Source organism: Rutilus rutilus (genome assembly GCF_951802725.1).
Source record: "Rutilus rutilus genome assembly, chromosome: 14".
Lineage (NCBI taxonomy): Eukaryota > Metazoa > Chordata > Actinopteri > Cypriniformes > Leuciscidae > Rutilus > Rutilus rutilus.
Genome location: NC_140219.1, coordinates 14,626,762 through 14,652,369, shown reverse-complemented (window position 1 = coordinate 14,652,369; position 25,608 = coordinate 14,626,762). Strand labels below are relative to the sequence as shown.

Sequence of the window (25,608 nt, the reverse complement as noted above, 5' to 3'; positions counted from 1 at the left end):
ACACAAAGTGTATGAGATTTTGTCTTTAGAGAGGTCATTCCACAACATGGATGCCAGCATCAGGTTTTTTCCCCTAGTTTTTTTTTTATCAGGTTTTCTTGTACTAAAAGGACAAGAAGGTACACATAAATAAAAATAAAGTTTCTGTAATTCTGCCTATGTTATACGAGAATTGCCTATAACAACACCATAGAAGTTGGAGTCAGCTTGTTATTGTTAAAGCTATTGTTTACACATGTTCATGATGGACACAAAATGTACCCTTTTTGTGCAATGACCCAGTCACAGTTTTTTTTCAAACATTATTTGGGTTTTCCACGTCTAGTATCCATCCAGACAGCTGTAGCAGTGAAGGATTTGATCATTTTTGTTATATCTGTCAACAAAGTTTCTCTCAAACTTGTAGCATGTTTTCACTGCAAAGATTTGACAGGCTCAGTCAGCACTCTCCGGTCTCAGTCAGCCGTTGAACCTATCAGTGTATTACTTCACAGGACTCGTGATAATGTGCTGTCAAAACACTCTGCACATGTCAGTGGGGTCTAAAGTAGTGTTTGGGATAGCTGTGCACCTTCATGGATTGCTAGCTACATTTATCATGAAGCCTTAGTAGTGAAACTGGAACTGTTTGTTTCAGTTCATGCTGACTGCCTTTTTGAAAGTTTTATAAAGTGGACAAAGTTTGCTGACTTACTGACCTCAGGGTAAAGAAAGGCCATGTGATGCATAATGAAGTTATTTGTATGTTGTCAATGTGTACTTTTACTTTTCTAGTATCAGGCTTACCATTGCCATCATGTGATTTAAAAAAAACTAACAGCAAACTAAAGGTGTCAGTAGTAACGGAACAGTGTGGTGTTGGTTAGTAAAGTGTGTTAACTTAGGTATTTAGGTAACTGTTTGATTCAGAGCCAAGTATTTTAGTATTACCGTATGTCATACCGGTGTGGAAGTAGAACTTATTACTTCATCGCGCTTGTACAGCCTTCTCCTATTTCATATGGCTCTTTTAATGACCTGGGATTCATTTGCTTTGACTTTTAATTCTAAATATGTAATGCTGCCTACTGGATGTAGGACAGTCTATTTCAAGTTGCCTCCTCATGAATGTATTAATTACTTTACAAGACTGCCTCACTTCCCAAAAGTTGTGGCCTTGACTGTAGACTTCACAAAGCAGTCTGAGGATCATTTAGTCATCTTGTAAGGCAGGGCTCTACACTTACTTTTTGAACAAGGAGCACTGGTGCGCCTAAATAAAAAAATTTAGGAGCACAGACAAATATTTGGGGGCACAGTCATTTTTGTTGTATAAGTTTATCATTATAGTTTTATTATTAGAATTGTTCAACAATTAAATTTACAATGCTCATTGTAAGGTTAAGAACATCAGACCAAAACTTTCAAACAAAAGATTTTCATTTAATTCTATTTTATCGTCATGTAGATTTCATTTATCATTGTATGTAGGCCCTATGTATGTTTCACATTTTATCTGAAATGAAGATCATGTCTGAGTCACTTGGCCAAGCTTTGTAGCCTGGTCGCCTTGACCTCTTTCCAGCAGACAGCCAATTTTCAGCACATTTTGTAGGATCAAACAGTTCCAGGGAGGGCCCCTCTGTGCTGATCCGAATTAGTAGGGCCCTATAAAATCCGTTTTATTTTTTCCCAAATTCCGTTTTATTTTTTCCCAAATTCAGTTTTTTCCGTTTTAATTTTTGCAAATTCAGTTTTTTCCGTTTTAATTTTTGGGAATTCAGTTTTTTTTTTACCCTTTACTTTAATTTTAGTCGTAAAAAGAGTGTTTTTAATGTTAATGATTAAAATGTACACAAATAAAAATAGGAATGACCCTAAATTTATTGAGGTAACAAACACAATTCTCATTTTAAGAGATGTTAAATGTGGTTTGGTTTGTTTACATTAGTGAATGTATTAGGCTAACTAACATGAACCACGAGCAATACATTTGTTACCGTATTTATTCATCTTTGTTAATCTTAGTTAACCCTAACCCTGAATTTTTAATGTTACTTCACACAGTGCATTAAGCAAACTAATGTTAACAAATACAACTTTTCATTTAAATAATGTAGGCTACTAAATGGTGAAATTAACATTAAGAAAGATTAATAAATGCTGTAGAAGTGCAGTTTATTAATAGTTAATGTTAACTGATCTAGTTAACTAGAGTTTAATAAATGGAACCTTATTGTAAAGTGTTACCGATTTTGTTATTCACCGAACCGATTCAGTGTTGGACAGATCAGTTGTTTTAACCATTCATTAAAGTGAATCGGTTCAAAGGAGTCATTAGTTCGCGAATCGGACGTATCATTAGCAGACTTGTACGCGTTGTGTGATTATCCCGGCAGTTTTAGGACATCGCACAAGATTTGTCAACACAGAAAACATTTTGCAGAAACACATCATTGGATAGGTTTTGTTTAGTTTATTGAAAGTGTTTTTTATGTCAGCTGAATGGGCGGAACGCTTTTCAGAGAAGAAGGAAAGGTAAATTTTTTTTTTTTTTGCACAATTCACACACAGCGGTAACAGCCTAATTCAGGAAAAAAAATATCCGAATGCTCCACGTGAAACCTCGTTCTTCCGATCTTTTACCATTGTGTCAATTCTCAATTGATTTAGATTAACTTAATAAGCGCGAGGGATCGAGAGAGAGCAAGACAGTTTGAAGACGCGCGCGCGACCGGGCCTCTCTCTGCTCGTTCTTTCAGTAATATGCGATTTTCCTCAGACATACGTTTTTCTCCCACACAAAAACAGAATTTTATTCCAAATATGTAAAATTCCGCGTTGACACTAGATTCCGCGTTAATTTGCCAATTCCGCGATTCCGTCCGCGATTGCGGAAATTATAGGGCCCTAAAATAGTTCGTGTGTGGGCACTGTAGTTTTTTTTTTTATGAGGCTACAGACTAGCTACTGAAGATTTAGGCCTAAATGACTGATCTCCCGGTAATATAGTGTCCTACTCTGCCCCTCCTCATGATGATGTATTTGCAGCTGTTTCTATATTAAAATGCTGTGTCACTCGCACGAGTGCGCCCAAATATTTTTTCACGTTCGCACGCCGAAATATTTACTCGCATGTGCGAGTGAAATGGGCGCACTGTAGAGCCCTGTAAGGTCTCGGACAGAGCTTATTATTGTCACAGTAGGGTTTCAGATCAAACGAGGTGAATGAGTGTCTTAAGTCTGTGTAATCCGCATACGCATTGTAACTTTGCTTAACAGTTTGTGTCTGGTCAAATGAGCGTGTCCTGTACCAGCTTCATAATGACAGCACTTTGTTGGGAGCTGCAGGAATCCATCCCTTTATGAGCCCCATTTCATTTGTGGAATGTAAACCTTTGGGAGTCAGATGGAGACATTCTAATAGCCAGTGTGTAGTTGAACAGTGTGCTGAAAGTAGTGTGGTAGGGGTATTACCACATACTTTAATTTTTGTGTCCCAGGTTCAAATTCTGAGGCATATGGGTGTGTTGTAATACTTGTTTATGATTAATTAGTTTATATCCTCTTATTCCCAGGGAACGGCTAGGAAGCCTCCATGAGTGGAGCGGGTGTGGCTTGTGAAGTTGAAAACACCCCACAATTTGGGTGCGTCTTAATCATAAAGTTATCTGTGCTGTTGTTGTTCATAAAAACCAGTAGTGATGTTGTACATTGAGGATGTTGCCATTAGGGACGAACGATTTTGGAAAATAATCTAATTGCAATGTATAGGCATAATTTATTATTAACCAATATTGTGATTTAATATGCAATTATTTTATTAAGCTCTTTATCGTCTGTATTATTCAACAAAGACAAACAATAAATCATTGTATAGTATGACCAACACAATATTAGATTGATTAAACATAAGATGTTCTTTCCTGTAGGCCAGGCCTATGTCAGCGTAGCATGCCAAGTTAAAGGGCACCTATTATGCAAAATTCACTTTTACATGGTGTTTGAACATAGATGTGTGTTGGCAGTGTGTGTACACAACCACCCTATAATGATAAAAATCTACCCAGTGCTTTTTTTTTTTAAATCCCCATAAATAATTAGCACTGTCTCAGAACAACCCTTTCTCAGATTCGTGGCAATGTGACATACTTTTGCACAGGACCCGCCCACAACTGTTGACTGACACTGCAGTTTAAGCAAAACGTATTAGCGTAGACCCACCCTGAGTGAATTGTACACAGTCTGCCATTGTTTCAACTTCGGAGCAGCTGTAGACAAGAATGTCTCCTAAGCGATTGAGGTGTTTTGTTATAAGATGTAAGAATGAACATAGCAGTCTTCATTTACTCTTGTTGTTACTTGAGGATGGATCTGTACTACCAACTGTTTGTGATCCAGCTTATGCTGGGTACACACCAAAAGATTTTTTACATCTTATAAGATTTTCAAAATGTGATAGACCACAAACATGAGGACAAAAAAATCCTAGATTTAACCGTTTTGCTCCTGTAGTGCGTGGTGTGCCATGATGTGACAAAGACAGCACACCACACATGAACAGATTTTCAACCAGAGTCTCGACTGTGAACACAGGAAATCTCGCAAAATCTCGCGAGATCTCAGAATAAGCATGGCGGACGATATGCAGGAAGAAATTGCGGTGATAGTGTTTGGAAAGGTTTTACACAACACGTTGTATAAACATTTGTGCTGTTGCCACAAATCAACAAGCTGATCCTCCATCTCTGCTGTCCACATCAATTTCACTTTGTGCTGCGCCATGACTGTGTTTGTTTTGCTTCCGTCTTCCATCATCTCGCTTTCTGATTGGATATTGTTTCGTTTCACGTGATAATCTGCAGAGCGTGCACGCGTTTGTCCTCGGGGTTCCCCCCACACATCAGGATTTCTGATCATAAATATTAAACATGTTGAATATTTACGATTCGCGATCAGGGCGGCTCCGACGTTCTTCCGATCAGGTTCGGACACTCTTAACACACCTCACACCAAGGGAAAATCTGATAAGATAATCTGTAGAACCATCAAGATAATCGGGGCATAGCTAGGATTATCGGAAGGGGGGGGAATCGGCCCAAAATCAGCCCGATTAGCCTCTTTTGGTGTGTACCCAGCATTACAGTGTCCGGATCGATAGGCCTAACGTTACTGATCACGGCAGAAATGAAAGTGAGAGCGCACGCTTTATTACAGTTCATCTGAGTCATTTTATGGATATAAAGGTTACCAGTTTATTAAGCACTCCCTGAAAAGCTGTGTAGGCTATATATTTGTTTATTGTTAGTTGCAATGAGTGTTTCTGTTTAATTTGCTGTGTATGTTAATGATAATGAAAGGGAGAGAGAGTTTATGGATAAGATGCGCACTTCTTATACGGTGTTTATTCAGCTCTTGCTGTGATTTTCTGGAGTAAAAATGACACTTTTATCTTTTGTGTGTTGTACAATAAACTTCATTAAACTCATCAGTCATTTTTTGGCCATCATTAAGATGGGGTCCGCTACTACAGGCTTGTACTAATAGTGGATAAAAGCAAGATAAAAAATAAGTTATAACTGTAATTAAACTAAACTATACCTGTTCTATCTCAATACAGCATATATTCTCTGGCTCTGTGGTCATTATTGTCCGACTCCGGGTCGAAATGAACACTGAGAGTTTCTGTTTTGATATTATCATTCCGTGAGATCAGCTTGTCCTGACTGAACGGGAGCTCGTAAGGCTCAACCCTATGTGCTGGCAGCAGCAGTTCATTTGCATTTGCATCATTAAAGGGATACACACTAAAACAGTATATATATATATATATATATTAGGGCTGCACGATATTGAAGAAAAATACGATATGCGATAGCTTATTACATAATGCGATATGATACAATAATGCTTAAAGTGTGTAAAATAAACTTAAATTATCTAAAAAATATAAGCTATTTAAAATTATATAACCTACATACGTGTTTCACATTCTTTTTGTGACAAGAAAACATCCCTACAACTTCTGAAAGTCAACAGCAGTGTTTTACTGTAGCATAAGAAGTGTTATTTTAAAGCAGAAGTTGGTAACTTTTTTTAACTTAATAAAACTGTCTAGAAATCATTTGGATGGTTAAACAACCTGTTCTGGTTATATTGGTGACTTTCCCCGCTCCCCCCAGCGTTCCCAGGCGGAAAACCAACCTTGCAACTTCGGGACTACCGTCCCGGCAAGATAGAAATTGGGAGTCTCGTGAGAAGCGAGAACGAGAACGAGCGCGAAACACGAATTGCTTTACGTCATGTCAATATTCTACGATAATGTGTATGATGTATTACCCACCTCGGTAGACATAGCTCCACACGATACAGTTGGCTTGCTCCGATCATAACAAAACGCACATGAGCAGCGGTAGAGAGGGGGAGGAGGCCGCCGCCGCCGCAAGTGAGTTTTTTACGACAGTGTTGTGAAATATACGCCCCACAGCTGTAGGGGGAGCTCGTGGGGAAAACATGCGACAACAAAAGGGAAAATCAGCGAAGAAGTTACTAGAGTTCGCTAGAGTTGCCGAGTTCTGCTTTAACATCAGTGTAAACCACGGCGTTCAGGGTTTCAGGTAGGCCTACATTAGGTTTATTTAACAACAGAAACTGAATAATCAAAATGTAAAAATAAACACTGCTTAGTTTTCACTGTATAAATTAAATATATGCTGATTCTTATTAAAGCTACAAAAGTTATTCAGCCAAGAGCAGTGAGTGATTTTCTCTTTGTCTTTAGTTCATGACACCAGTTATTGCAAGCTGTTGCGATATGCATATTGCAATATATACATTCGCGATATTTCGATAATTTCGATATATTGTGCAGCCCTAATATATATATCTTACTGAGTCGTGACCCTAAACTCTTAAATGGTAGTGTAAATATTTATTATGTAAATCTCTATAAGAACTAAACTGTTGCAACGTTGCTGAGAATTTGCTATTTGCGGAAAATAATAAATGAGAAACAATAATCGCTGTACTAGTGGATGTTGAGGCTTCCACACAATCACACATGACCCAGCCTTTTTGAGTCAGGCCTTAACACTGATGTCACTCTGTCTTACACTAGTGATCTCACTATTGCACGTCCTGTTGCTGTTTTGGTGCCAGGCATGTTTTCTGTTGCCAAACTTTTCTGCGCACATAAGACATCCAGAACTTCTGCTATTACACAATACAGCTTTCGGCAAAATTAAGGAACTCATGCATCTAAAGAGTGGTGAAGTTTGAATCTAGTCTTTTTAGCTTTCTCTCTGCAACAAGTTTGTCTCTATAGCACCCATTCTGGTTAATGGCAGGTAATAAATTTGTTTGTCAGTAGATGTATAACAGTAATGTAGGCATATTTGGTTGGGGGGAATGGTAAAAGATGTTCTAGGTCTAATGAAGTAATCAATTTAAACTATTTGCAAATAATATTTTATTTTAAAATGTACTCACATTCACTCTTATTAATTTGAATATGCCGAAAAAGCAACAGTTTTTTGTCTCGTCACACTCAGTTATGAATTACATGAATCACGATAGCATATTTGCAATTCAAAACTGTGAAGATTCATAAAAGGTGGTTTGCATCATAGGCTATTCCTGTAAGACCCGCCTTCTTCGATTTGATTGGTCATCTCGATCATTTTGACATTGACGAGCGCATTTATACCCCTGAGGCAGAGCAGCCTAATTTTTTTTTTTTTTATCAGCCTTTAATTTTTTACTTTTAAAACTGTTTTGTCATCCTAACAACAAACAGCTTTACTCATTCTACACTAAAATGATAAGATAAGATGAGAAAATATGAATTCTATTATGTTTAAAAAAATATTATTCATACCTCAGGCAAAATCATTGGCTCTGAAAGTTAATATTCGAAAAAAGCATAATAGAGGGACTTTAAGAAAAATCTCAGATTCTTAAGAGTGCTGGCACAGCATTGATCTCAGCATTTTCATGGGGCTGATATGAAATGCATGGTCTAATGTTGTGGTAAATATATATATATATATATATATATATATATAAATTTTTTTTTTTTTTTTTCTTTTAACAAAACAAGTTGTGTCTTGTTAAATTGAAGTTATATACAAATATTTATGCACGGACCAAAAATCACACTTGTAACATGCAGCCACAAAGCAACCAAAAGCAATCATTCTTTGTCAGTGGGAGTTGGTGATTTGAGTGACAGCATTCGTTGGCCATAGAATGCAGACTTGTGTCTAGCAACTCGACAAAGTTGAGAGAAAGGATTTCACTGTTTTGTATGATTTGTGTGGCTATATTATAAATGCTGCATAATGTTAATATCAGTAGTTGTATAGAGCTGCACGATAATGGATAAATTGAGAGTCCCGAAAAAAAAAAGAAAAAAAAAAGATTAATATTCTCCCACAATTCTGAATAGACAACTAAACAAAATAACATGTAATCTACTAGAGGTTCTGACAAAGTCTTAATTGCTGCACTCTATTTACAAAAATATTGAAATAATTATGTTTTTTTTTTTTTTTTTTTTTTTTTTTTGGTTTGAATGAACGATTCAATGACTCTCTTATAAAGACTTCACTTTTTTCCTTTCTGGATGTATCAGTGTTTTTGAACAAATCTCTTGAATGATTGAATTAAAAAAATAAAATAAAATTAACAGTCGCTTGTTTATTTATGTATTTAATAGGGACAATGCATTTGACATTGAATATGCATGGATATTCTTTTGAATGAGAGCCATCTCTGGTCTTATGATAAATCTGTCCTGAACTGCATTGCAATAATTTCCTCAAATGTCATTTGTGTGGAAATTTATATAGTCTGTAAACAGGACGTTAACACAGGCCAGAGACGGGACACGCCGAAGACAGATGTAAAGAGGAGAACAGAGACGTGCCGGAAAAAACAAAAAACAAATAAAAAAAAATATTTAATATTTACATAAGCTGAACATAAGCTGAAGTCAGACCATTCTGCCCTAAATCTTGACATTATACTGTACATCTATCTAATTTAAATAAAAAACAACTGATTATGCTACATGCATGTAGCATCTTTGTTTGGATTGTGAATGCAGTGGCAGTCCTAGAAATAATGATACTGTCAGGTTGAAAAGACCCCAGAGTTAGTGGAGCTGTTTCATTCCTTTAGGCCACATGATGACAACTGCTCTCTCTGGGTCAGCCTCAACTCAAACACAGATTTGAATGTTCTGCTGTGATCGTAGCTTAGACATACCTGAATCATTGTCGTTTAGATTAGAATGAGATTGTGTGGATGTGTTTTAATCAAGATTGCAATCTTTTAACGCTTAATTGTGCAGCTCTAAGTGGTATGTTTATCTGTAGTACAATGTTGAAATGTTTTAAATGATTGCTTGGTATCACCGATAAGTTATGTCGTAAGTGGGAGTTTTATGTGGACCCCCAGCACCTGAGCACAGATGCACAGGAGATCCTCTTCTCCATCTTCATTGGTTTATGGACATTCTTTAACAGTTCTGTCTAATAATTGAAAGGCAAATACTTTATACTTATACTTTTTTCATATACTGTCATGTCAAAGTTGTGTGAATTTGATGCAGACAGAAGGACAGTGCTGCCGTCAGTGGATACTCCTGAGTGGGCAATTTTAAATCCTTGGTTTCAGACTGTTGTGCTATAACCAGTTGGTCGCTATGTCATATTCGTTTAATATGAATCGTGTACTACTATTATGTAAAATTGCCATTACCTGGGCTTGATTTGAGAAAATATGATTCATAGTGCACAGATTACTAGTCTGATTACAATCCAACCGTCTCCACTGACTTTGCATTGCGAGAAGCTGCCTCCTTATTTCTGACTTAAAACAAAAAACAAAACAAAATGTCTAAAAGCTGCTATGTGGCAAGGTGTACAGCAAACAAGCTGTGTGGGCGTGGCCTAAATGCGCCCTGTCTCTATGCCGGGGACACACTTAACATCTAGCTGAAACATTCTAAGACTGACTGAAGTCACTTACAGACTGTTTCCAATGACGGCGGCAGATAAACACCGACTGTGAACACTGACTGAATGCAACTTGGCGCATTTGGGCAGTAGCACCTCACTGCAGTACACGAGATCCAGGGGGCGGAGTTGGATCCAGATCTAAGGGGTGGAGATTGGTAGGTTTAGGGGTAGGTTTAGGGATCAGGGGGTGGAGATGGGTAGGTTTTGGTATATGTAAGGTGGGAGGAGTTGGATCTGGATAATTAGATTAGATTAGATTAGATTAGATTAGATTCAACTTTATTGTCATTACACAAGTACAGGTACAAGGCAACGAAATGCAGTTTAGGTCTAACCAGAAGTGCAATAGCAGCAAGTGCAGGATATACAGTGGTTCATAAGTGCAGAACATGGATATGTACTGAATAAATATAGAGTTGAATACTATTATAAACAAAAATTTACAGATAGATTGTCCTATGAATATAATATACAGATAACTCTTACTGTGAACAGAATTTACAGCTAGAAATGTACTGAATATAATAATATACAGATGGCTATTACTATAAACAGAATGTTTACAGATAGATATGTACTGAATATAATATACAGATGGCTGTTACTATAAACATAATTTTACAGATAGATATGTACTATGAATATATATACAGATGGCTGTTACTATAAACAGAATGTGAGCATAATATACAGATGGATATTACTATAAACAGAATTTTACAAATAGATATATGTATAAGTTAGGCTAATGAGCAGTATAACAATGGATTTAAAGTAGTGCAAATAAAGTTGTGCAAATAAAGTTTGGACAGAAGCTATCCGAGTGAGTGCAGTGGAAAGTAATTGCATATTACAGTTAAGGTACGATATTGCAATGTATATATAACAGTCGGTACTGTAAATAAACAGTCGGCAGTGCAAATGAGCATATTCCAGTCAAGGTAGTAGTGCAAGATGCATATGTAAACAGTTGTTACTGTAATAACAGTCAGCAGTGCAAATGAACATTATAGTATTGCAAATAACAAAATGGAGGCAGGTGTGAGGAGGGAGAGGAGAGTCAATCAGTATATAAGGGGAGTGGGATCAATGAGGGTTAGAGTTTAATAAAGAGACAGCTCTGGGGAAAAAACTGTTCTTTAGTCTGCTGGTCCTGGTCCGGAGGCACCTGAAACGCCTGCCGGAAGGCAGGAGAGAAAACAGTTACTATAATTACATATACATAATAATGTTACATTATTAATGTTAATAATGTTAATGATAATTACAGTTACATCCTTTTTATTGTTTTTTACACTGTTTCTGAATAAATTGGAAAAACAACTTTTTTTCACAGCCTTATTTTTTTAGCAAATTATTATTATTTTAAATAGATTCATTAAATTATTTTAGTAAATGTTTTGTTTTATATATATATAGGCTTTATATTAGCCATTGCTCTTTCTGTCAAAATAGAATTTTGACAATTTTTTAAACTGTCAATACATTTAAAGATTGTAAAAAGCTGTGACCAGTTAGGAAGCCAACCACCAATAACTTTAGGGAACGAGTCGACCTAGCGACCAACAGATCTTTGACCTTATTTTAAACGGGCTTAACCGTGGGGGTGGACACATTTTATGGAAAACGGATGTGTTGCCAATAGATTCCAGCATTGAATATGCATGTATATTCTTTTGAATGAGAGCCATCTCTGGTCTTATGATAAATCTGTCCTGAGCTGGATTAGAGAAGGTTATAACCCCTTGAGCATGCTAAGCATTATCACCCAGCGTTAGATTTCTGTAATGCACTGGGGCTAATCTTTACAGTTTGCCCCAGGATCAGACCCATGGGGAGAGAAAAGAGGCAAGAGGAAGTTTATATATATAAATTATATATATAATTTTTTTTTATTTATTTTTTTTACAACATTTAGAGAGGGAATTACATCATGGAGCTTCTGTTGATGGCACAAATAAAGACAAACACAGTTTTCTTATGCGATGTAGACACACCAAAGTTTGTTATTTTGTTAGGCGGTTCTTTTTATGCACTCGACTTTCAGTGTGAAAGAACGCAGATTTTGCATTTATGGAATGAATTCCTCACTTGTCTTCTAACTGAGTCTTATGAAGTCATGGAAGTGGAATTCTAGCCAGCGCTTTTCCTCAAAAGGCATTCCGGAGTACAGACTGAATGGAAGTTTACCTCCATTAAATTCCATTGCAAATGAATGAAACTCCGAAAATAGAATATAAGCCTGGATACTGTTATGTAACATACCATAACGGAGCACAGATTAGTGCAGACGATTTGTACAGCATGTCCTCGTAGTCATGCTGTAAGTGACGTACACTGTGTTTGTTGTGAAAGCCAGTGACCCTGAAAACTTAGATTATCTACCTGTGTTTTAATAAAGGAAGAGGTGAATTGGACGGGAGGCGGTGTGGAGGCCTTGGCTGTTCATCATTGTTCAAAACAGAGTTGTGAATGGGCAGATTAAATGTGTGAAACAGACTTTAATTATTCCTCAGAACTGCTGTTTTGTTCACATGAAGAAAAAATCAGTGGTGTGCTGCAGTTGGGTGGATTTGACTCTAAATACTCTCAGTATTGAAAATCAGTGTAGGACAGTTTTGCTCAGCTTGGATGTGTTGTAGAAGTACACATTGTTCAAATAACCTTAGCTTTTTTCTCGTGAGAAAAAAACGTATCTGAGTCAGCTGTTGTTAGTTTTCCTAGAGCAAATATAACAACTCTCTGTTGGGACTTTGAAGGTTTTTGGCCAGTCTGTTCTCCCAGGACAAGTTAAAAATATTGACTGTAGAGTTTGTTTAGCCGTGACTTGTCAAGGTTTTTTAAATTCATCATTAATGATCATATAATTAATGACAATCTGTATACGTACAGCTCTAAACAAACAATATATCTTGAAACTTGGGCACTTTTATTCCCATGCTGTCAAGCTGTTATGTCCATTTGAAGCACTGTTGTTACTGCTACTCTAATATTCTATTTCTATATAATTTATACAGATATTCCTGTTGTAGTATGGTATATTTTGTATATTAGCATGCAAATAATGGTCCTCTTAAATGTTTTCACATTCAGTTAAGCATAAGTCAGCTTACTGTAAGTGAGAAGTTCACTGAGGTAGATCTGCTTTTGTGGCTTATGCAGATGAATGGTCTTGAGATACACAGGGGCACTGCGCAGTGTCAAACATAGACATTGTGGCTGGAACATCAGGTTAATATTATCAGCCACATAGAACAATACATTTTGGTTTTGTTTGTTTAGGTCTGATCCCTCTTGTGAAACTTAGCATTGTACAAGCACGTACAATGGGGTTCAAAAGTCTGAGACCATGCTTTTAAAGTCTGAGAAAATGATTCTTTATTATTATTTTTTTATTTTATTCACACATTAGGCTATTTTATCTGAAAGATTTGAGTGAATAATTAACATGCGTTTTGGAATGTCTTAGTATTTGGTTTATTTTTCTTAATTTAATTATTTAATTATATTTTTTATAGTATTATAGTATTTATTGATATTTTGAATTGGCTTTTATATTTTCAGTTTTAGTAATTTTAGGTGCTTTGCTGCTTTTGTCATTTTATTATTATTTTTTTTTTAATTATTAAGATTAGTTTTTTTTTTTTACTTTTTATTGCATTTTTAGTACTTACAATTATTTCATTTCAGTTAGTCAAGTCAACATGTTTAATTTGTTAAAAATAAATAAATATATAAACTTACAGGTTTAAATTAGAATCCCAGAATTTTCAATGTGGTCTCACTTTTGAAATAAATGGTTTGAGTTTGTCTATAGCTGGCAAACTCCCCTCTTTGAGTTTAAAATGGCCAGCTGCAGACAAACTCATGGGGTATCTCAGAGAAAAGGAGAACCAACAGGAAATAGAACACATGTTGAGTGTCTCAGTGCTCACAGGAAGTGAAGAAGGGAAGTGCTTTAGTTACACTGGGGGATGATTCTGACATCACCCTTTCAAACAGATGTTTCTGGCAAGTTTCCAATTCACTTTCTTCATAGTGCTCACATTGTCACATAACATGAGGTGGCCCTATCAGTTGAATTGGAGCTCAGAATACTTAATATTGTCATTTCTTAGGGGGCTCTCTGTCTTGAATCAATCACATGGGATGACATGTCCAAGGAAAGCTGTTCACACCAACATGTTTCAGAGAAACATAAACATTGGCTCAGTTTTCCTGAAATAACCAACACACCAAAGATTTTTCCCATGTTAAGGCAATAGAGCTTTTGGAATGGGTTGTTTAATGAGGTCCCCTCCAGTATTTTGCAGTCATCAGTCATTCCTGCATTGTGCTGTACAAAGATTAATCCCCTGAAAATTGGGTTCTGGTTTATAATATCTTTTTTATGCTAAATAATATCATTTTAAAATATTTTTTATAATAATATAATATAATTATTTTAGATGCTAGCATGTTCTTCATTCAAATGAGTCTGTTTGCATGTTGAGAACAGTGCAGCTTTGTTTGGGCAGATGAATTAATAAAGAAAGGGTCTGTTCATTAAGTCAAGGGCATCTAGAAGCATGTACAGATTTATTCCTCAATGATGGTTGTGAACTAAAATAAGACGGGTGGTAAAGACAAAGCAACCAGTTCTTGGTATATACCATTAGTCTGTTCGGGTTTAAATCGTGAAAACAAGTTTGGCTATTTATTTTGTTAATGCATATTCTTGGTTATACTATGAGTGATTCACTGTTGCATGCTATTGTAATGGATATATTTTGATGATGAAAAAGCACAATGCTTGTAAAGGCTAATATTTTATGTATTTGAGGAGCCGAGAAGAGTGTCAGTCTGGTATTTGCCCTCTAATCATAGCCAACACATCCTGTGCATAGCACTTTATCTTTTATAACACAATATTTTGGCCAAATGTATTAAACGAAAGGAAAAACTAAGTGCCCAGATAGTTACAATAAACTTTGTAACCTGCAAGTTTAATAAAACGTAATGCTGAATTGCTAAAGATTTGGCCATTAATGACTGACAAAACACAAATCTGCTAAATTCGCTGGTGAAAAACCTTGTAACTCCATTTGAGCTTGATTTTGGGAAAATGTTAACAATATAATGACACGCGAGTGCCACAATATTAACTTTGACAACATGGTGTTTTCATGATTGACTGACTGCCAAATTAGAATATTACACAGAACGATAAAATAACATTAACCGGTTAAAGGTCATTTTAAAATAAGCGTTTCTGTTCAGAACGATTAAACTTGTTCCTGTTAAATTTTTGATTAAACTTGAAATTATTGATAAAAATTTCGTTCGTTTACGGTTTTTGTTTGCGTTGCTTGAACTGGTTCAGATCCCTGGTCGTGTATTACTCTTTGAATATCTTGTTTTACTGTAGACTAAAAGGATTATTGTTTATTTAATGGTATTATATTAACACCCAATATGATGACCTTCCTCCCACATGTATAATTATTTGTGCATTCATCAAACTGCACTTGCCCTAGGTTAGTGGTAGGTTTTGTTATTGTGTGGACTTCCCAAAGCAGCAGTGTGAATTTTTTTTTTTAATTACCCCCCCCCCCCCCCTTTATGTATGATGATGTGTGTTTGAGGTTAAAATGTCTGCGTCTCTCTGTCTTATACGATTTGTTGCTTGATTTAAAAGGTTCATTGTACTACATACTTTGCAATAGTTAGTGATTTGCACAAAAGTTGTTGACAAGTTCTTGTGACACAAAAAGAGTGACCTTGGGTTGATCGTGTGATGTGGTGAAAGGACAGCTTGGCATATAATAAAGTCTTTGTTTTAGCAGCAAAATTATCATTCATCATCTCTAGAGTCTATTCAGCTTTAGTCACTCTGCACATTTCTAAATTAAAACTCAGCTCAAGCCACAAGGCACACCAGAAACTCAGTGCTGAGAAACAGTTTCTCTGACAGCATGTACATATAGCGAAATGAGTTGTCTTTCGCTGCTTACTTTGCTTCAACGGTTTAAAATCACTTGTTTTTAAACCACAAATACTTAAAAACACATGCAAACGATAAGCTTTCGTGACTCAGAAACTTCACGTGAGCGGAACCGCGATAGATACCATAGTCCAAAATCTCTTAGCTGACAAATTTCTACCGGTTTTATCGTGTCTACCAGTATATCGCCCACCCCAAGGCTGTGTCGGAAATCACCCCCTATACCCTTAAATAGGGCACTATTTGAAGGGACTGCCATTTGAAGTGGTGTCTTAAACCATAGTGGCTATTATAGAGTGTACTCATTCAATCCCACAATGGACTGCAATAACGAGTGTACAACCCTATGCTCAACGGCTGGAGAATACCCATAATGCACTGTGACGGTCACGCCGAATGAATTCCCATGTCTCGCCAGAAGATAGCGCCCACAGCTGAACCATCCATTCATCCATCTATTTTCCAAACCGCTGGTCCAATGTGGCTACAGTGTAATATCATACAGGTATAAATTCCTTTTTACTTGATTATTAAATTGTTTAACTAAGTTTTATACATGCTAGTTTTCATGACGGAGTTCAAGATAAATCTTTTTATCTTACTGCTGGAGCTGCCAGTTTGCTAAGTTTCAAATGATTATTATACAGCAAGCACAAACTATGCAAAAGTGGCTGGCAGCCCTTCCGGTGCACTCAGTGTTCCGAATTTACTCACTCGTTTTCATTCCCTCCTTCAAGTGGACTATATTAGTGCATTTGTATTAATATTCATATTATTAATATTAATCTTTTAAACTTTCATATCACAAGATTTTTTAGATCTTGAGAAATTAATTCAGTCCAAGTGTGCCCAAACTTTTGACTTACAGTGTATGAGTGTAGAGCTAAAACTGCTTATCTTGACTATGGATGCATGATATTATCATGCATAGAAACTCAATGAATATTGGTTATTACTTCATTGAGTTTCCCCTTTTCTTCTCTGACCAGTGGTGAGCAGTTTTAGAACTGGGTCACTCACTGTATGATTATGGTCTGATTGATTAAACTATGGATTTGAATTGCTGGACTACATGCTAAGTGAATTGTCAAGTCTGAGATATAGGATAGAAAAAGACATGGACAAAGGTTGAGGGAAAACGGGGAGGAAACCGAAAAGTGAAAGTGACTTGAGGGTGGCTGAGTGCAAAAAATGATTTCACATGTATTTGAGTTGAACACCGATGACATCACCGTTTCTTCTCCTGAAGTGAAAGAGCGAGTTGACACAGGCTCCCTCTCTGTTTGGGGGAGAACCACAGAAAGCCAAACACCGGAAAGAGCTTAAGTCTGTATATCATTAGACAGATTACATCTGCAGGCCCTGCCTTATCTGGCTACACTCAGATAAGCCATGGATTGAAAATGAAGTCAAAGAGTCGGCCACCCCTTCTACTGAATGTTCCCACTTTGCCTCATTGCAAAAATGATGATGTACTTTACAGTTGCATACACAGATATATGAGTCCTGCTGCAGTATCTCTGCAGAAATGGCAAACAGGCACGTCTGGCATCACCCCAGACTCTCCAGCAGGGCTATCGCAGCGCCAGCTTCTGCAAACTATGTGTTATGCTGTTTTCCCATGGAAAATTGATGGCCGTTTGTCAGTTTGATATAGGCTAATATGAGTTGCAGATAACATCACAGCTGAATGTGCATTTCAGCATGTTAATGTCATTGTTTAAAGCAAGGGGGATTGAATTACAGTTTGTTTTCCGTGGCCATTTTCACTTAAGTGAGCTCTCAGTACAGGGATATTACACATTAGTACACATCAGTCTTAGTTGTGCATCTAATGTAAATGACTGAATAAAAGCTTCGACTTAAAAGCCCTTTTTTTTTCAAGGTGTATGGAAGTAGTACGCCTGTGTATTATACAAGTGTATTATACAAATTGTGTATTATACAATTTTGGGGGTGTGGGTGGCAATAAGCCGATGACCAATATTTTTTTTATAGATTGTATATTATATATACAATTTATACTTCATATTATTCAAATAATTGAAAAATAAAACTAGAACAAAATTAAAATCAATAGTTTTAAATCCTACAAGTGAATCTAGGCATCACAACATTATAATTTACTGTATGAAAAATGCATAATTATTTTGAGATTTGCTAATATATATCAAATTATACAAATTAAAAAACTATCAGCTGATAGGCTAACTCATGTGATAGCGATATGTTGTGCACATCACAGGTATGGTGGTGTTCTTAGTGGCAACAGCAATTTGATGGACACTAATGTTTAGTAAATAATTAAATTTTTCATTTATAATTGTCAGATGGTATATTTAATTTGAAATGAATTAAATTGTCTCGTCAGGGGTAGATGCACAGTCCTTTCAACAGGTTGATTGGTGTAGTTTTGGCACAAGTTTGTATGTTATGTTTTTAAATAGTCACCAATCCTTAAATCGTTATGCGTTTATTTACAAAACGATTCAACATTATTTGTGCCATGTTCCTGATCCTTTATCTCTAAATGATTTATTCATCTGGCATGTACCATAACCACCCCTTTGTGCTATTACCATTGTCTCTCTTCACATCAGGCTATTGTTTGGCATCCTGTTGGCCTGTGGTCTCACTCTCTGGGCAAATACAACCAACAATCAGTGTTGATTCTAGCAGGGTATTGGTCAAAGCTTTTGTGAGCACTCAGTACAAGAACAGTGCTGATATTTAATCAAGAATTTTCTGGGCTTTACTGTACTGCAGGATTATCTGCATCACCAAGGTTTATGACCAGTTAGTAACCCATTCTTTTTAATATCTCAATTCTGGTTGTGTGAATTCTATCCTGACGTCTATTAGAGGGTTTGACGCACTCTTTCCAGCTCTGTATTTAATTAAACCATCCCTGTGTGTGAACAGTTTGAACGAGACGAGCTGTTGGCCACTGAATGCTCCATTCTTGAGACGAAGTGACTGCAAATTGCCAAGAGCTGTTAGTTTCAAGCGTTCTGTTGTTTGAGTACAATTAAGACCAATTAAAATAACCCGATTTCCCAGAAAGCATTTGCAACAGCTTTTTGTTGCTATCCTCGTCCTCTGGTTGTTTTCCCAATGTAAGAATGGCCAACAAAGCAGATGGTGTCAGCTAGAAACTACTTTCAGTTTTTGGACATGTTTCAAAGTCCATTCAATGCCTCTATTAGCTTTTGTAAAACATTGATTGACCAGTATGTTTTGATTGGTGTGTGCCACCTAGTGGAGGAACACGTAATAGCACCATTTGCACTTCTACTGTCAAGTAATCCTTATATTTAGTGCTCTCTAACCAAAACAAGGCTGTTCTCTCCTCTCAAGAGTTTCCAATTAGTTAACTTAAGAGTTTACTTAGGTCAACACATTACAGAACTACTTAGGCCTGTGCAACTGTAATTTATGTCGCTGTTTATGGAGGTGCTGGGGGCTGCATTCATTTCGCTATTGTGGGGGTTTGGGAGTTTTCTGTAATGAATAAAGCTTTATTTTGATAAAGAATTTAATAAAGTTCTGTTGCCCTGAAGGAGTGTTGTTAAATCATAATGCAATATTTGGCCCTGTTGACTGTCTGATGTGTTGTCGAGCTGCAATATTAATGACCAGCCCTAGAGTCAAAACACAATTATGCAAAGTTGTTAAATGGTTTTTAATTAGATTTTAAGATTTTAATTACTTTCAATAACAAATGCACATCCATGTTATACAGGGCCTTACACTATGAAGCCACTTCGGGCTGTTGGATCTGTACTACAATAATCCCTACACAGTCATTATTATTTTAACAATATCTTTCCATGAAAGTCTTTGTTGGCAAGTTTGGTTTGGGCTTTAAACCGAACTCTTTATGACCCCTTTAAAGCATTAAACATTCTTTGTTAATTAAGGTTAGTGTATTGTAATAGATGATTCACCCCCTTGAGTCCTTGACACACCTCCATTCACATCAAACCTCCCATTCCATCACAACTGTCGCAAAAGCTGTGTACAGCCTGCAACCCTGGGGCAGTGCTATAATGTCTGGGTAAACGCAGGACCGGGGGGCTGAGAGATTAACAGTAGAGTTAGGAAACCTGCGGGAAGTTCTGCTTTATGGCAGCTTCTCCACAGAGCTCTGCTCGTTAACACTCATCCGGCTCTGCACGGCATATGGAGACCCATCTCTCCCCCTGTGTGCTCCATCTCATAAACGGCTATCACTGCTGTAGTAGCCAAAAAGATAAAGCACATCTGTCAGGCAGTGAGTGAAGGCGGAGAGGAGAAGTTGTGTTTGAGGTCAATATAGTCAAACTGATCAGGTTTAAAGATGTATCTAATGGGTTGCTTCATTAAGAGAAGAACTCACGGTGAGATTCAGCACTCCCTGCATAGACCAGCATGAGTTGGGTTTTGGATGCTCATAACCAGCATGGGATGCCAATGTTTTGGTGTCACTATAATGTTGATGGACTAGCTCAACCAGCAAGACTACTTTGGTCCACCATCTTTACCTCTACTATTCTCTTTTTAACTCTGCACTAGCTCGTTCGTTTGTTCGTTTTTGAAAAAGATACCGTTACCATGTCTGGTTAAGCAACAAAGATGCAAATTTGTGAAACGGTGACATCATGTGCATGTACAGTATATTATATTGTGTTTCTTTACAGTTGACATCGTCAACTACTGAACTTCTTTTTTTGTATCAATGGAAAACATGACTTTGTTGTAATTCAATGACGATTTATTACAGTGTATCTGACCAATCTATTGCACTGTAGACCATTCCAGTTCCTACATTCTGAATGTGATGATGTGATTTATTCTGTTTTTGATCAATTTACTTCTCTTACTTCAATAGAGACTGTTGACTAAAACACTCTTATTTGTTTTTAATTTTTTATATGTAATTTAAATGATAAATAAAAAATAAAAATCCAGTATTCAGCATATTCCCTGTCATTATTAATGTTGTCAGGTGGCACAACTGATATTCATCAGATGGTGCAACCATGTAAATGCTTGATTTAATCCAACAAATATTAGGTAAAAGTGAACAAATGGCTGAAAACTAGATTGTGAATAGTAATTGTATTCAATTAATTTACTGCTATACTTGTATGATTATTTTTCATACTGTCTTTAAAAGTAAAATCGGATGTTAAAGATACTAGAATGGGTTACTCTAAGATTTCACTTATATATAAAATTAGGAATATATATTTGCAAATATTTTGTTGTACCACCTGACACAAAAGTTTATTTAAACACTTTAAAAACTTTAAAGCATTGTTCCTGACTCAAAAATGTGCATTACATCAATTATGAAAATGTGTCATTTTATTTAAGAACATTTATTTTATTTGTCATTGACCCAAATGTAGTCATTCAATCAGTCAGACTGTTCATCCTGAGGAAAGAACACATGGAGCTGAAAGGAGGGGGACTAAGACCAAAGATCCTTGGCAAGCTTTTGCTATTTCCTCTAATAATTTTTGTCTGAGTTCAGTGTTTCCCCTAGGATTTTTTTTCAGGTGGGGTGGTAGACACCCTGAAACTGCTGGTGTCAGGGAACTGGCGTGTTATGGATACGTGGTGTAAAATTTTTAGTAATCAAAAAGCACTAAAAATAATCAAAAAGCCCCGCCCCGCCCCTAAAACAATGGGGAAACACTGGAGTTGTCCATCTCCTTTTCCTGTATTGTCTCTGCTGTGACACAGGGCAGAATGTGTCTGTTTATAGTTTGTCTTGCTCATTAAAGCTTAATTTCTGCTATTTTACTTTTGGAAGACTGGTTGATGTGAAGTGATATGTTTGAAATAATTCATCTTCATAAGTCTGCTGTCATATAAACACAGACTTGTTTGTGATACAAAAGAACAGACTCCAATACATGTAACAGAGTTTAGTTTATGTTTGTTTAAATTATTTAAGTTACTCATGCAGACTTGCACCAGCAGCGGGTTTGACTTCTCATGCTGCTTGCAGTTGGTTATAAGCTTTTTTTTTTTTTTTTGTGCATAAATCTGTCATTTAATGCATGTGGTTATGGGTTCTCACTTGCACAAAGACACAGCAGTGTTTTCATTTGCCCTCACTTATTGTCCCTTCCCTTCAACAGAACATACACATAAAAACATTGGCTGATGACATGGTAAGGTGTCTGTTTCTTTTATTTTGCGTGTCTTTCTTTTTCTCTTATGTTTTTGTTCTTTTTCTCATCTTCGCCATGACTCCGTGTTGTTAAAGTGAAGTGATCGACAGAGAGAGATCAAAGACAAAAAAGCAAAGAAACCGTTTTTTTTTATCACCCTGTCATCAGGTCTGTCATAATCAATCAGTCTAAAGTTCACTCCAGATCAGCAAGCTGGAGTTCAAGCAGACACATGGCAACTTGATGTAATCATTCATGATAATTTGCCAGAACCTTGTCTTCAGTTTGACTTTGGTCTCTCCTTGAACACTTGCATTTTACTACAGAGTGTGTTTGATTCTTTTATTTCATTCATTTGGATTTCATCCATATATGCATGTTTCCTCCATGTTTTCAATGACAGACTAACAGTGACTTGTGCATGGTTTGATTTCACTCTCTTTGAGCCAGTAACCCATGACTGGAACGCTGGCAGAAGCCGCTCGCATCTCTTTCAAATTAGCTAGAAACCTAAAACACACTATAGTCACATCTTGCCATCTAATGTAGTCCATAAAGCTGTCTGTGACATTGTCTTTGTATTCATTATGACTGTAAAGTGGAAAGATGATACAGGTAATATCAGCCCTGTGCTTTAAAAAGTACAGCATTGAGGTGAAGTAGCAGGAGAGCAGGTGAGTCAAACATGAAACCTTGAACTATATTTTAAAACTTTCTAATAATTAACCAAACAATTTTGTATTAACTTAAAAAAAGAACCCTATGAAATCAAAAGGAGAGTTTTTTGTGTGTGTGTCTGTTTAGTAGCTTTAAGGCCATTTATTTGCTATGTTGACTCATTCTAATATGCTGATTTGCTGCTCAGGAAATTCTCCTTTTCCTCCTTCCTTCTCTTTCTCCTTCTCCTCTTCCAACGTTGAAACAGTTGTAGTCTTGTGGAAACCATGATACTTTTTACAGGATTTTTGTATTTAATAGAAGATTCAAAAGAACATAATTTCTTTGAAATAAAAATACTTCACAACAATGTTTTTACTGTCACTTTCGATCAATTTAATGCATTCTTTCTGAATTATATATATTTTTTAAATACATTTTTGAACAGTAGCGTATATGCATTTCAAATTTACAGTCTCTACAGGGAAAACTGAACAACAATAATGATGACTCGTGTTGCACTTTACAGATTTTTGTCCAATCAAATTGAATTCAAAATCTTCATAGGTAAAGCCTACTAGCTGTTTTTTTTTTTTTTTTTTTTACGGACACACCCATTGATATGCCTCTCCTAAAACTTCCCTTCTTAATAGGAAATACACCAACAGAGGGCAGAAAACTGCACTCAGGGGATTTCACAGGGTCATAAACCTGAAATTTCCGAAGGCATTTCCACTGTCAGATATATGTGCTGTTTATTTTATTTAATTTTTTTGATCTGACATATGCACCAGTTATTTACTTAGTTATTTGTCTCTCCAGCGTGACCGAATCACCAGTTTTCGAAAGCAAGGCACGAAGAAGGAGAAGCCTCTTATCCAGCACCCCACAGACCCCATCTCCACCCAGACCGAGCTGCCTGTGCCCCAGCCTTTTTTCGACGAGCGCTCCATGAACCTGTCAGAGAAAGAGATCATCGACTTGTTTGAGAAGATGATGGTGAGTTTGTTTTCTCATCCTGTGATCTGCACTGCGCCCCAGGCACTGTATGACCTCAGACGCCCTTTATCACTGATGCATATCAAAGTGTGGAGCTCATGTTAAGGGTGTCAATTAGGCCATCAAAACCAGTTATCTCTGTGACATTATACCGCTCACACACTTTACCAGCAACATAAAATGAGTTTAGCAAGGATTTAGCTTAAAATCAACTTTTTAGTTGCTTTTTTTATTATTTTTTTGTCACTTCATTCATTATAATATCTGCAGTACTTGCAGATAATATAATATTGATTAAATACAAGGCCACTTCAGTGTACTTGAAAAGAGTACACTTTAATAACTGTTTCTTAACACACTTAAAGAGTCAGTTCGGGAGATAGTACACTTGTAATACTACATTTGTAATAATGCCAAATTTACTTCATAGTACATTTTAAATCATCATGTTTTATTAATCTTTTGCCTACTGCCTTGAAGTACACTTATTTTGATGTGCTGACTTGCATACTAAAGCACACGGAAAGTACTTAATTATTGTGTTGATTGTTTTATTCAGTGTTACTTTCAAAAGTTTAAATAAATACATGGCATGTAAGTTTCTGTAGAAAGACATTAAAGGGGTCATGATGCTATTTTAAGTTCATCAGGTGTAATAGAATAGGTTAATATGCTTTAATGTTCAAAAGCACATTCTTTTTCACATGCTGTACATTATTGCAGTTCCTCTATTCCCAATCTATCTGAAACACGCTGGTTTCTACAAAGATCCTCCTTCTGAAAAGCTCATAGTGCTCTGATTTGCTAGCAGACCCAGTGCATTGTGATTGTGAACACCTCAAGCGTGTTTCAGAAATGTAACAAAATAAAATCGTGAGCTTTAGCTTCTAAGACTTTAGCAATTGTAAACACTGTTTATAATGTTGTCGGTTTTACCGTATCAGATCGATCCCGAGTCAGATTCTGAAAATGTTCTTCAGTGGGCCTTTAAGTGGTTCAAAAAAGAACTCTAAATTTATATTAAATGCAATTAGCTAAACTTTAGTTTACATGCAGTTGTGTTCATTGTAATAAGTACTCTTTTAAAAAGTGTGCTAAAGTGTACTTATTTTAAGTATTTTGTATAATGGTCTAGCCTAGAAATCTAGACGCACCATAGCGACAGCAAAATTTATTTTGCAGCCAGGGTAGTCTAGCAACTCTACGTTGACTTTCGGAGCTGTAAAAACCTAAATTGGGTCAGGCCAATCACATCGTGTATAGAGTTGGCGGGGAGGGCTTAACATAATGACGACAGAGTTGCGACGGTTCACTGCTACTTGAAAACAAAGAATGGCTGCTGCTGCTGGCGAACAGTCTTTCGAATCGGCTTTGGCCGCGACTCTGGAGGACTTGGAAAAGAGCAAAGAACGGCACTTACGTCATTCTTAAAAAGGAAGATGTGTTCGTAGTTTTGCCGGCCAGATTCAAAAGTTGAATCTATCAACTAACGTTAGCTCCGCTGTTGGGAAAACGCTCTGGTTGGTTGAAGCGCTGTCCTATTGCGTGCAGAGTGAATTTGAAAGACAGCCGTTTATCCCGCCCCTCGGATTGAGCCGTGTCTATGGTGAGTTGCCAGACCTAACATCTTGATGTAGGTCTGGCTTGCCAGGCTAATAATGGTCTGTTTCCTAACTGGAATTGAAATAAAAAATCGGTGGCTACTCAGCGACTCAGCATAGCCATTTGTTTCTTCAATTGTTTCTGTAGTAGCCACGTTTACGATTCATGGATAGTCAAAGAAACCTTATCTTTCTTCATCTCT

The 25,608-nt window shown here is 36.6% G+C and overlaps 1 protein-coding gene across 18 annotated transcripts in view; it reads left to right on the top strand.

Annotated features, from left to right (window-relative positions):
* Positions 1-25,608, top strand: part of diaph2 (diaphanous-related formin 2) — a 476,898-nt gene that overhangs the window by 1,059 nt on the left and 450,231 nt on the right. For 13 of the 18 annotated variants that reach the window (XM_084430722.1, XM_084430721.1, XM_084430715.1 and 10 more), the window contains exons 3-4: positions 22,116-22,148; positions 23,628-23,804. In XM_084430722.1, the coding sequence (XP_084286848.1) occupies positions 22,116-22,148; positions 23,628-23,804 (210 nt within the window). The remainder of the gene's footprint in view (positions 1-22,115; positions 22,149-23,627; positions 23,805-25,608) is intronic. The other 5 variants (XM_084430718.1, XM_084430727.1, XM_084430720.1 and 2 more) reach the window with 1 other exon arrangement.